Genomic DNA, 13,990 nt, shown 5'->3' on the forward strand with positions numbered 1-13,990 from the left:
TCCTCATGCTGTTCTTCTCCTGGGGCTAAAAAGTAATACAGGGCCAGATTCTGCTCTTGGTTATAATGGTCTAAAGCCAGAGTAACTGGATTTACACCCGTTCACTGAGAATTGATATTGGTCCACACTCCAGTCTTCAGGGCTGTCAATCTGGTTAAAAAAAAAACAAACTATTAAAAAACCTGAATCTAGCAATAATCTGTGGAACAGATACTAACTATGGGTTTGGTTCTGTGTGGTGCTGAGAGTCTCCTGTGACTTCTACTTGAAGGTGCTGATTTTTAGAGCTTCTCAGAAAACAGGAAGAGTTCCATTGAAAGTTTCACCCTAAAACTTCACTTTTCAGCCGAAAATGTTAATTTATCCGGTTTTCCAACAAACAACAACAACAGAGAGAAAATGTGCACGGAAAGCATTCTGCTGCAAAATTTTTCATTTAGCCAATTAAAAAATTTTCCATTAAAAAAAAAAAAAAGTCTTGCTCTGTATATTTGTATATCAAAAGGACTTGGGCCCCTGAAAGCGGCATCAGGGAGTGAGTGGGTCTTCATGTGAGTACAGTATCTGTTCCACAAATTCTTTTTGCGTTTCACTGTGATTGTTCCACAATTACTTTCTTTTAACCTTTTAAGTTATGGGTTGAATTTTACTGTTGACAGGGAAAGGACAGCACAGCACAGCAAGCTAGTTGTTTCATCAAAGTGTTCCAATGCTGGCCTGAGAACATGATGCATTTCATAAGTGAATGAGAAATTTCATCACCCTGGAAGAATTGAAAAAAGGAAGCACCTCCACTGTATTTACATTGATGAGCATTGTTTTGAACACATACCAGAGCCTGCTGACGCCTGAAAAGATCAGCTACAGGAAAGCATAACTATTAAAAAGTACTGTTCTTTGATAACTGGCCAACGTTGTGAGCTGCCCTCAGCCTTGCTACAATACCTTAGTATGTGAACATCTTTCAGCACATACTGGAAAGAAAAAAAAAAAAAAAAAACACAGCTGTAATACTCACTTGGTGGCAAGGCAGTGCCCTCTCTGTTGCATCATGGAAAGAGTATTGCAGAGGGATTCAGAAGACTTAGGTTCTGTTCCTGGCCTTCTAGTCTCTCACTTGGCAAGTCACTAAGGTCCTGATTCTGCACAGGTGGACCTCTGCATCCGCATGGAGTCCCACTGACTTCAGCGTGGTGCTGCCCAGGTGCCTGCCCCTGTAGATCTCAGTGTAAGATCTCCATGTCTATTTTCTCATTTATAAAGTGTGGGAAGTGCTTGTCCCACCCCTTTCCATAGCACTTTGCAATGCTAAGATGGACAGTACATTATAACATGTCTGTTGCTATAAATGTAATTCTTGTGTTATATTAAAAAGAGGGTGGGAAAAATCAAACCAATGCAACCAAATCAGCCTAGACTTAGCCAAATTTAGATCTACAGTAAGCAGGTATATCTTTACTGAATTCATTGGAGTTGCAGCCAAACAACTTACAACAGGCCTGAATTTGGCCCTGAGCTTTTACAGGCCTTTAATTTCCCCACAGTACTACCTAAGGGCCTGATCCGGGACTGCTTGCATAGTCACACGTATATGTTTTTGCAGAATCACCTCTGAAATTGACTAAATTTCCCAAATGGTTTTGGAGCTATTTGGAGATAAAGAAATAATGTAGCTTTGCTTACAATAGGCATAGAGACTGGAATTTTCAAAGGAGCCCACAGGACTTAGGAGTCCAACTGCCACTGAATTTCAATAGGATTTGGGTGCCTAATTCCCTTTGGCTGCTTTGATAGTCCCAGTGTCTCTGCCCAAGACTAAATTCCAGCTTCAAGGGAGCTTTGGGAGTGTGGGGAATGCAACGTGTTAAACTTAACATCATTGATGTATTTGTCGAATAAATATTACAAAGCTAAAAAATGTAGGGGGAGAGAAAATACATTTTTTCTACTTTATTGAATGTCTCCAGGTTTGTTCACCTCAGATGTGGCAAGTTTGCCTGGAGCACTTTCACATGGCAAGGTAGTGGGCAATGCCTGTGTTTTGTTTATATTTACATGGGGTTATTGCAGTGACAGCAATATAGAAACAACAGTGATGAGCTGCCAAAATCTTAACAACCAGTTCCCTCCACACCCCACGAGGGGGTTGTGGCCCACCCCCACCTCCCAGGGACTCCTCCCGCATCCAATCCCCCACGTTTCTTGATGCCCCCCGACCCCTGCCCCATCCACCCCCCTCCCCTGCCCCGCGCCCGGCCACAGCTCACCTCCAGTCCGCCTCCATCCCTGAATGCACCGCCCCACTCTGCTTCTCCGCCCCCTCCCCCGGCTTCCCGCGAATCAGCTGTTTGCACAGGAAGCCTGGGAGGGCTGAGACGCAGTGAGTATTACCCTTTAACATTCTTATTCTGTAGAATTAAGAAAATGAAAAAAAAAAAAGAAGTGGTTGTGATTATAAGTAAACAGTATAGGTGTTTGCCATTTACCATACTCCTTTACCATTGTAATCAAGGCACTGTCAGTCACATATAGAATTACATCTTCTGCCAGGAGGGGTCAGCAGCAACAAGGGGTAGGTCCAATATCTAGGGGTTCCTCTTAATATTACAAACTAGTACCAGATAGAGTCCTTACCCCCCCAAAATCTGGGAAATAGTAACCACCATCCCTGGTTGCCTCCAAGAGACAATACTTCTCCACTCACAAGGACAGTGGTTCCCAAAGTAGGGGCGCCACTTGTTCAGGGAAAGTCCCTGGCAGGCCAGGCTGGTTTGTTTACCTGCTGCGTCCACAGGTTCGGCCGATCGCGGCTCCCACTGGCCATGGTTCGCCGCTCCAGGCGAATGGGGGCCGCGGGAAGGGCGGCCAGCACATCCCTCGGCCCGTGCCGCTTCCTGCAGCCCCCATTGGCTGAGAACGGCGACCCGCGGCCAGTGGGAGCTGCGATCGGCCGAACCTGTGGATGGGGCAGGTAAACAAACCGGCCCGGCCCGGCCCGCCAGGGACTTTCCCTGAACAAGCAGCGCCCCTACTTTGGGAACCACTGCACAAGGACATGTATTAAAAGTGAAAGGGAACTCAGAATTAGTTTGAGAAAACATCACAAAAATGACTGAAAAGTATGCAAACAATAAGTAAATGTCTACCCCACAGTACGTTGGGCAGTAGTCCTTTGCCTCAGTTTCCGACTCTATGGTGTGAAGTCCAATGGGTGAATGTACTTTTAACACACCACTCTCCTTTCCCTCTGCTGCACACTATTCACAGTTGGTTGTTTGCAGTCAGAAAAGTCCTAGAATTCAGGGGTGCATTCACGTGGGTTCACCTGTCACTTCTGAAACAGGGTCGGATTAACCTTTTGTGGGCCCTTGTGCCAAACATATTTGTGGGCCCCTATGGGGGCAATGAAGCATGGCATGGGGAGTTCGGTCCCTGGAGCAAGGGGCAGGCCAGGGGCAATGGGGCAGGGCATGGCATGGCATGGCATGGCATGGCAGGGGTGGCCCCACCCCGCCCAGCCCAGTGCGAGGGCACTGTTAACAAACCCACCAGGCCTTCTGCTGCCAGCGTGCCCCTTCCCCTCAGGGGTGGGCCTGCACTGTGCCACACAGCCCCCAGCCCTAACACCCCCCGATTCCCTAAGCCCAGTGCCCCCCAGACCTACTATGCCCAGCTCCCTGCCACAGATCCCCACCCCACAAATGCACAGCGCTCTGTACACCCCCACCCATAGCCCCACCACAACTCCCTAGTACCCCTCAACTACTCAGCATCCTAGTCCCCCACTAGCACCCCAACACACACAGATCTCCCCCAGCACTCTTCCCCACAGCCCTATCACCACAAGTACACAGCACCCCACACTGACCCCCTCACTGACCAGCACCCTAATACACCCAGACCTCCCCCACTGTCCCCGCAACAGATCCCCTCACTGACCAGCACCCTAATACACCCAGACCTCCCCCACTGTCCCCGCAACAGATCCCCTCACTGCCTAGCACCCCAAAACACACAAACCTCCCCCACTGCCCAATGCCCCCTGCCCCCTCACAGCCCAGCACCCCCCCACATACCCACTGCCCCAAGCCCTTCCCCCCAGCCACACTTACTGGCTCTGCTGACCCAGCACAAAGCAGGGATCCCCCCCACCCCAGCCCCCAGCACAGTGCTAGGGGACAGGACAGCTGCAGCTCAGGAGCACAGAGTGGCAGTGGCCCCATCCCCCAGGGTCCCACCAGCCCTACCCGCCGGGCACTGGTGGTGCCCACGGTGGAGAGGAGGCATTTCCTTGCGGGGCGGGGGGAAGAGCCGCCGACTTCCCCAGCCCGCTGCTTCTGCGGAGCAGCAGGGAGAGGCAGGGCATGCCCCTGGGATCCTGAAGTGGATGGGCATACAGCCCGGAGCAGCCAATGCTGAGGCCTTCTCTCCTCCCCCATCGCTGGCAGGCAGCTAGGTGATCAGCAGACAGACCTGCTTTGCCAAAGTGATCAATTGTCTGTTTTGGGTTAAAATTTACTTCAGTCTTGGATTCACGTGGAAATGTCCTCATAGGGGGTAGAACTAGGAGTGCTGGGGGTGCTGCTGCACCCTCTGGCTTGAAGTGGTTTCCATCAAAAACAGGATTTACAGTTTCGTTCAATGGCTCTCAGCACCCCTGCTACACAAATTGTTTTAGCACCTCTGAAGGTGTGTCTATGCAAATACAGTCTGCTCTTGGTGTCTTTCCCTCCCAATTCCTCGGAGGGCAGAGGAAAACTCATTCAGACCCTGCTTACAGAGATTTTCTTCTGACTAGTGTTTCCTCTCCTGAGATGATATCAGCAACTCACCCAGCTGCTTCCTTCTCAAGCAGACCTTGAAGAGGAAGGGAAGGTAGGAGTATACGATGCCAGACCTTTTCAATATACCTTATCAGCTCAAATGCACTAGCTCACACCCACAACACCAATGTAATAAAAACAATGCTATTTTACAAGCAGAGCCTTATAATGTCCGGGAAAGATTCCATCTCTGTTCTTCCTGACTAAGACTTTGGAAGAACCAAAGAAAAGACCCATCAAATAACCCATCTCAGATTTTACACAAGAAGCACAGCACAGTTAGGCCAGTGTAACAAATCAGTGCACTAGAGACAACAAGATTGGACCTTCTCCCATTGTAAATCAAAATAGCTCAATGGAAATCATCACCTGAGGATCTAACCCACAATTCCTAGATAAATCCAACACACATACCCTGGGGGGCTAAAACCCTGGCCCATGAACTACTGCTCAGCCTCAACCTCATGCTCCCGTACACTATTATAACCAAATTAGAGTAATTAATAATAAAAGGGAAGCATATAGGGTAAGAGGTGTGAAGCACTTAGTAACAATAAAAAGACAAGTCTCAAAAGGAAAACCATTTTATTTTATTTTGTTAAGAGGAGGCTATGGGAGTCGGGCCAGTGAAAGGAGATGTGACCCTCCATATTCCTCAGGTGGGGTAAGTGAGGTGCAGAAGGAAGCTGGTGATCAGTGCATCACAAGGAGTGAGGTGGCTCACAGGAACTGGCATTTTAAATACAGCATTTCCAGAGAAATTATTGCTATAGCAACCACTTGCTGGAAAATCCAATGCCAAGGACAAAAACCTCTTCTTCTTTTTTTTTTTTTTAAGGGTCTGAACTGTTTCTGGAATAGGAAGTTGAGATGACAGAAAATTAGCACATGCAATTTCTTAGTGTCTAATCACATATTAATATGGGTATAAGCACTTCACTCAGCCCTACACTCATTGCACGTGGAAACTAAAGTACACAGAGAAAAGGCAACCTGAGCAGCTTTGTACTCCAAGAGAGGTTGGTGGGGGGATTATATAACATGCCTGGTGATGAGGATTGGTGCCCTATAGGTATGATAGATATATGACATTCACAGATAAGATATAAAACCAAGTTAATTTGTGATGAATAATGACTCCATAGTGCTTTTTAAGAGCAGATAGCTTAGCTCCAGTTTCCTTCTCAAATTCTATTTTGAGCAACTACATTCTACATCCTTGCAATTTAAACTGAAGAAATATTTCATTAACCCTCTTAACAAAAGATGGGCCCAAACTTGGAGAACAAATACAAATAAAATTGCAGGGGTGAGGGTGGGGATTGCATTCAGCCTGCTGGAGCTAGATCTTTCAGCCTTTTGGAATCCAATTTGCATCCACAGGAACCTCTTTCTTCTAGCACACTCTCTCCCCTTAGCTAGTTGAAGTCTGGGACCAGGAGTTGCACATCTTCAGCTCTCAAAGAAATACACTTTACACAATGACAGGCTCATGACAACACATCCTTTAATGGCTGAAAACAGCTTCTTTTTAAACAAGAGGCAGGACTTCATGACTCTCCTGCAGCCCACCTAAATATGGTTAGTGACAGGAAGTGGCACATCATCTCTGCCAAAGAATATGTGGCTGCTTGATGGTTGATTGCTTCACCTTTTGGTTTGTAGAGTGACTGCTTAGAGTGACTGCTAAGCTCATTCACTCCCCACTCCTCCTTTCTTTAATGTTTAAATTAATTTTGAACTGGGCTGAATTAACAGCACTCGAAACAGGAGTGCTCAGTTTAGCACCAGAAAAGGTAGCGGGAGCACAAGCTTTGACACGCTGCCTTGCAAATGAGTCTCTCTCCTGTGCTGCCACCTCAGAGTTGAAAGGGTGACATCCATGCCCCTTAGCCTTACAGCAGAGACTGCCAGTGAGTGTGCCGGTTAGCACCCGCTGTGATGTTGCTATTCTTCATCATGTTAAGGTCCACTGACCCACTGTGACGATGTGACTCAGCAGGGAGGGGGGAGTGTTGACCTGGGAATGTGCCCTGGGGATGGGAGACCTGAGAGCCTGTCACCTGAGCCAGGGGAGTGGGGGCGGGGGGGGAGGTGACACCTCTGCCAGGAATGTGGACGGAGACTGCAGCAGGGAAACTGCTGGTGGGTTTAGTTTCAGTTTGGGGCTGGGTGGAGGAACACAGGGAACCCCAGGGCTGGGGTCTAAGCTCCTTGCTCCCCCTTGACTGAGGGGTCCTGGGTGTACCCACAAGCTCTGTTTTGGACTGTGTTCCTGTTGTCCAATAAACCTTCTGTTTTACTGGCTGGCTGAGAGTCTCAGTGAATCCCAGGAAGAGGGGTGCAGGGCCTGGACTCCCCCACACTCCGTGACAACTGGTGGCAGAAGTGGGATTTACTGCACCCTGTGAACGGTGCTTCCTGCAGTAAGTGACTGGGGAACAGTAAAACAAAGGGGAATTGACGGGGACCAGGCATGCTGAAGATTCAGAGAGAGACGGTTTCAGGGGGCGGTTAACCCCTGGGAGTGTGTGACCAGAGAGAAAGACTTTTGCAGTAACAGGGTCCCCCGGGGGACTGCAGCGAGTGGTCCCAGGGGTGGAGGAGTCTGCAGCTCGACCCTGGCAAAGAGGTGGTGACCTCAAGAAGGACTGGCACACTAAGGGCTTTTCCTGGAAACTGTGGAAAGCTGCCCGGCCTGCGAGTGGCCAGCAGGGAGATGTACGCTAAACGCCTGAAGAGCGACCTGGTGGAGCTATGCAGGCAGAGGGGGCTGCGCATTGGGAGGTCCACCAAGGAACAGCTGATTGCCCAGTTGGAGGAGAGGGATCGCTTGGATGACCCGATCCCTGTCCCTGAGGGAAGCCGCCCGGCAGACGCAGCATGGGCCCTGGGGCCTGACCGGACTCGGAGGGGTCAGACTGCTGCCGAGGACATCCCAAGACCCTTCCTACCTATGCCTGGGGGAGGGGTTGGGGGAAGCCCAGCGAATACCGAGGGCACCCTGACCCCAGCAGCCAGCAGGGGATCCTCCCGGCGGAGCTCCCCATCCCTGGAGCGGAGGCGGCTGGAATGGGAGAGGGAGATGAAAATGAGGGAGCTGGAGGATCATGAAAAACCAGCGTCAACATGAGGAGAAACAACATCAACATGAGCAGGAGGAGAAGGAGAAACAACGTCAGCATGAGCAGGAGGAGAAGGAGAGGGAACGTCAGGAGAAGGAGAAACAAAGACAGCATGAACTGGAGCTGGCCAGGCTGAGGAGCAGTGGGGCCCCGGCTGCGGTGAGTGCGGGGGGACCCAAGACTGCAAGGAACTTTGATAAGTGCTTCCTGGCCCAGCGGAAGGAGGGGGAGGACATAGATAGCTTTCTGACGGCCTTTGAGAATGCCTGCGAGATGCACAGGGTTGACCCTGCAGACAGGCTCGACCCTGCAGACAGGCTCCAGTTCCTCCCTCCCTTACTGGACCCCAAAGCCATGGAGGTGTTCAGCTGGATGACAGGGCCGGAGGCAGGGGACTATGAACTGTTCAAACAGGCCCTGCTCCGTGAGTTTGGGCTGAACCCCGAGATGTACCGGAGAAGGTTCTGGAGTCAGCGTAAAACGCCTAAGGTCACCTACCTACAACTGGTCAACCGGATGCAGGGATATGCCCGCAAGTGGACAGCTAGGGCCCAAGCTAAAGAGGACCTGCTTGACCTAATCGTACTGGAGCAACTGTATGAACAGTGCCCTTCCAACCTGAGGCTGTGGTTGGTGGACAAAAAGCTAGAGAACCCCCAGCACGCAGGGCAGCTGGCCGACGAGTTTGTGAACAGTCGGTCAGGGAGTAGCCGGGAGGAGTCCCAAAAGAACAGCCCGCCCCCCCCCCCGATGCAGAGAGAGAGTCACCATGGGACCTCCCAGCAGGGAAATAGGGAGAACCCCCTCCAAAGGGGCCCCGACCCGCTCGAGGGGACCAACGTGACCTGAGCTGCTATCACTGTGGCCAGAGAGGCCACGTACGGTCCCAGAGCCAGACCAGTCAGTCACTGGCAGCAGGGAGTGCCCCACTCCCTAAAGCTCCTGCCTGCTCTTGCTGCTTTGCTGGCAGTAGGCAGCTGGTTAAGCTGACCTCCTCCTTGCTGCAGAGCCTTCTGAGGAAAATTTCAACCTTTGATTTCAAATATTTCAGCTCAGCTCAATAATTTGTCTGTCCAATTCCCAGCCGTACCCCAAAGCTGTATTTGTGTAACGGGGAGATTGTCCCCTTCAGCTCTGCTTCCCCTTCTGAGGTGTTTGCAGCAAGCAGCTGGTGCCCTTGGAGGCTACAGGGAGAGAGAGGTAGGCCAGCAAAAGACAGAGCCCCCCAAGGAAATGGTCTGTGTCTCCTGCACCCGCACCCCCTACCCCACCATTAAGTGCCTTGTTGGAGAGCGCAGCTGGCTGTGGGGGCAAAGTGCAGTTCCCTCTCTAAACCCAATCTGGGTACGTCTCCTTGGGTATGCCTACACTGTGTTTTAAAACCCACGGCAGCGAGTCTCAGAGCCTGCGTCTGCAGCCTTAGGCTTGCACTATGGCACGAAAACCAGCTGCGCAGACATTGGGGCTCAGGCTGGAGCTCCGGCTCTGAAGCCTGGAGAAGGGGGTGGGCTTCAGAGCCAGAGCTCCAGCCCAAGCCTGAACATCTATGCAGCTGTATTTAGTACAGTAGCACAAGCCCCGAGAGCCTGAGTCTATAGAACCAGGCTCTGAGACTAGCTGCCCCGGGTTTTAAAATTTTGTGTAGACATAACCCTTGTCCCCTATCGCCTAGGCAGGGAAGTTGCCAGTCACAATTGGTGAGGGTGTCTACTGGATAAGATGCAGGCATCATCTGGGCAGCCACCCCCCAAACATGGTACGAAGGAGGCAGGAAGGGTTGACAGAGCCAAATCCAAGGGCTAGTGGCTCCTCCCGGCCTAATCTCCATGAGGGAGATGATGCCAGAAGGGCGACATGCCAGATGGAAAATTCCCTGGAGCCCACACCAGGAGCCATGCTCTCGACTGTGGAGCTCAGCCACTTCTTCCCCCTCAGCTTCCTCCCCCTCGGGCCATGGCACTGGAAACAACACGGACACTGCCAATGCCAGAGAGTGCAATAAGCAACCTTCAGCCCCAGCCCCCTCCAGCTGCTGCTACCTCTGTAACAGGTCTCCAAAGGGATTCTTTATTGCTAGCCCAGGTGGCAGAGTCCAGGGGAAATGTAGAACCATCTAGCTAGGATGACCAGATGTCCCGATTTTATAGGTACTGTCCCAATTTTGGGGTCTTTTTCTTATATAGGTTCCTATTACCTGCTCCCGTCCCGATTTTTTGCATTTGCTGTCTGGTCACCTTACATCTAGCCCAGGAGGACTTCATGCTGTAGACAGGGAAATGCCTGGGAAGCCAAGCCATAGACCCATACTGATACTTCTGCAGCAGCCACACATGGCCAGGGATAGAGACTTTTTCCCTGGCAGACAGGGGAAAAGCCATCCCTGCATGGCGACTCAGCCAGTAGACTTGCATGCAGACCCTACATGTGGCTTCTGTGATGTGGAAAGCCTTAGACCAGGTGCATTTCAGCCAAGAGTGCAACCCCTGTATTTGTCTCAGTTTTATTTTTCTTCACACATTCTGTTTGCAAAGACAAACAAGTTTTGTTATAGAAGTAGCACCAGAAACATCAGATATGTAATATGCAATTTCCTGAGCATTTATGTTGACGTGCTCCTGTAATCTTCCCTCCCAATCTTCACAGGTCTTTAGAGCACAGCAGTATTATTTCAATCCAGTACATATGTTGCTATGGGAACAACATATTGCAATATATGGAGGATTCCTGGTTAACTCCATAGTTTAGGTTGCATTGAAATCTGCAGCTACTGGAGGAATTTGTCATGTATAAATACAGCTGTGCCAATCCAAGGATATCTGCTTTATATCCAGAAATATCTGGATCTGCAAATGCATTTCTTTGTTTACCATCTTTATGGATCACCAATTGGATGTGGATCCACATTTTTTTTTTTTATCTGCGCAGAGCTCTAAAGCAGTGGATCTCAATTGGAGGTCCACACCCCCCTGGAGGGCCATGGTTTCAGGAGGTCCGCCAAAGGGATAAAGCCTGGAGTCCCGAGCCCGGTGCCCCCTCTGGTGGTCCCCCCAGGGCTGAAGCCCTGAGCCCCATCCTCCCCCCACCGAACAAAAACCCAGTGTCCCTCGCAGGGCTGAAGCCTGGAACCTCAAGCCCTGGTGCCCACCATGGGCCTAAAGCCCAAAGCCCCATGGGTAGGAGTGCTGGAGCTCAGGGCTTTAGCCCCACAGGGGGGCACTGAGGCTCCGGGCTTCTATCCTGCGGGGCCACAGACCCCTTGAAACTGGCTCGCCACCCCCGAGGGGACCACAGATGCCCAGTTGAGAACCGCTGCTCTAAAGGGTGCTAGTGCAGATGCGGATCCATATCAAAAAGGCGCGGATCATGGGTTGGATACAATTTAATTATCGTAAATGCGATTCAGATGCAGATCCAAATTCTTGTATCCACACAGGGCTCTAGGTATAAACAATAAATTTGGTGATGTATTTCATAACCAAACTAACAACTCATACTCTGAGCAGAAAGGCTTAAATTTTGTGGAAAGTTACAAGTAAATTTGGGCAGTAGTTTAGAAACCAGCAGCAGCTTAAAACTATTCATTTTGGAGGTGGAGGCTTTGGGTCTGAAGTTTCTTTTGGATCCCTCCATGGTCACCAACCACTTGGTGGTAACAGTTTCAAAGTTTTATGCCCTGCCCATCAATGTGAAATGAGCTCCTAGACTGCTTATCATTTTCACTCCCTAATTTTCATGGACTAGCCCGATATTATTGCTGATGATTGGATTTGCAACACTGTAGGGCAGGTGCAACATTTTTGCGCATGCAAGTAGGCATCTAACCTTTTAAAAATATGAACCAAAAATTTTGCAAGGGGATGGGATGGTGTAGCTTCATGCTCTGCTTGAGATATCAGATACCATAGATCAGTGGTTTTCAACCTTTTTTTCATTTGCAGACCCTTAAAAATTGTGAATGAAGGTGAAGACACTGGCATAGATCTACGAGATCCTGAAGAAAAACTACATGTGGCTTGAAAGCTTGTCTCACTTACCAATGGAAGTTGGTCCAATAAGATATGACCTCACCCACCTTGTCTCTGAGATAACACATTTTCTGTTTAATAGAGACAACACCTGCGTTTCTATCCTTTTAATAAATTTCATGCCTAACTCATTATTGCAATGCATGTAATACTTTGACTATGAAAAATGTCACAGAATATATATGTATATATATACACATTGTACTCTCTTCTGTATTTTCAAACACACTACAGTAACACCAGGAATTAAAATGAGTGAACTGAGATGCTGTGATCAATAGGGGGCAATTTTGCTCCATCTAGCACACATTTGAAGACTATGGCGTGACTATAACAGCAGAAAAACTTTTAACTTAACCAGGGAAAAGGCAATTCCAGACTCCTGTCTCTTGCACCACAGGAGAGCTTGGAAACACTGTGGGTGCAGTGCACCTTGTCTCATATTAAGGAGGGAATGTGTAGCATCATTCAATCGTGATGCCTGACGCTCCATCCTGAGCTGGTGCATGTTGGCCTGAAGGGTCAGGGAGTGGAAAGAATTTTTTTATTTTGCCAGCAGAGCCAGGGGTAACTTCCATGCCGCTCCTTACAAAAGGACAGTCTGCAAGGTGCCCGCCTGGCCGCACTCATCTTTGCCAAAAAGTTTTCCCCCCAGACTTTATTGTAACAAGATACCCTAGCTGCACAGACAGAGTTACTATAGAACCTCACACATATACTGCAAACTGGAACTGGAACCCTGGTCCTCTAGCATCAACACCACAGACCTCGGCACCTTAAGCGAAGGCATTAATTCAGGAAAGTTCTGCTACCAGAGTTATGTAGGAGGTCAGATAACATGAGCACAGTGTTCCCTTCTAGCCTTGTAATGTATGAATATATGAAACTTCTCTAGCTAGTAGCAGTAGCCAGCCCCATATCTTTGCCATGGACCAGCCACTAGACGGTAAAATACAGAAAAGGCACCATGTGCTGTCTTTACTACAGGTATGCTAGAAATGATGCCAAGAGACCAGAATGTGACCATTCTAATGTCAACAGTTGGAGTTACTGACTAGGTTCATGAAGTGATGTTCATGATAGCAATATAGACCTCACACAAAAGAGAAAGCAAAATGACACAGATGAATTATGTTTGTAAATGTTTCAGAAGTAAAGCTGATCAAAGAGATCACTTTGAAAACCATCAGTCTCACTTACTGGTTGTTTTCTTATTCCTCTTTTTTGCTCCTCCTTGGCATTCACTCCCTCCTTTTCCCCTTCTCTCTTCCTCAAATTCCCTCTCAGTTGCCCTCTGTCATTCTTTCAGTCCAATGAACTGGGCTAGGTAGATGTAAAATGTTCTCCAGGCACACTGGTGTTATTACACCCCCTTAGTACAGATCTAAGTGATTGCAGAAGAGGAAAATGCAGTGGAGAATCACACTCTGCATGTTTAGTAAATAAATGCCTTGGCCAGCTCTACAGCAGTATCTTCACAAGGTCAGACTAGACACATCTACACAGCTGGCATTAAGGGGTAAGATTCAAGATGGCTTTGCTCGAAAATTAACTTGGCCAAAACCTCAGGCCCAACTATAAGGATAAGGCCTTTGTCTGCAGCCCTATTAAGAGAGCAGCAGCCATGAGCTAAGAAGCGGGAAGTCACATCCTCACATTCCATCTAAATTACATTAAAACAATGTAATATCAGGCTGTTAAAAAGGAGACCCTGTCCTAATAGCATCCACTATCACCAGATAAAGAAACAGATCTTAAGACGGTTAAAGAAAACCTAGTTTGATAGCATTCTGTCTTTCAAGAAATCACTTAATAGTTGTGGTTGTGAAATCCTCGTTTCTTTATTGTTTCATCTTTATGGTCCCCACTTCCCTATTGTCTGTATGATCTCTGTCTGGTTCTTTGATTGTTTCTGTCTGTTACATAATTAATTTTGCTAGGTTTAAATTAAGATTGGTGTATGATTGGTTAGAGAATTTTGTTACACTATGTTAGGATTTGTAGCAAAATTTAGTAA

At 48.8% G+C, this 13,990-nt stretch overlaps 1 protein-coding gene and 1 long non-coding RNA gene across 3 annotated transcripts in view; one reads left to right on the forward strand and one right to left on the reverse strand.

Moving 5' to 3' along the window:
• The window catches only part of GPR65 (G protein-coupled receptor 65), a 17,924-nt gene extending 15,977 nt beyond the window's left edge, over positions 1-1,947 (forward strand). For both annotated transcript variants that reach the window (XM_048852887.2, XM_048852888.2), the window contains exon 3: positions 660-1,947. In XM_048852887.2, the coding sequence (XP_048708844.1) occupies positions 660-729 (70 nt within the window). In that variant the 3' untranslated portion in view covers positions 730-1,947. The remainder of the gene's footprint in view (positions 1-659) is intronic.
• The window catches only part of LOC125637848 (uncharacterized), a 16,378-nt gene extending 2,988 nt beyond the window's left edge, over positions 1-13,390 (reverse strand). Inside the window, exon 1 of the long non-coding RNA XR_012669022.1 lies at positions 13,174-13,390. This is a non-coding gene — a long non-coding RNA (uncharacterized LOC125637848). The remainder of the gene's footprint in view (positions 1-13,173) is intronic.
• Positions 13,391-13,990: the final 600 nt, after the last annotated feature.

This window comes from Caretta caretta, chromosome 6, assembly GCF_965140235.1.
Source record: "Caretta caretta isolate rCarCar2 chromosome 6, rCarCar1.hap1, whole genome shotgun sequence".
In the NCBI taxonomy this organism is placed as follows: Eukaryota; Metazoa; Chordata; order Testudines; family Cheloniidae; genus Caretta; species Caretta caretta.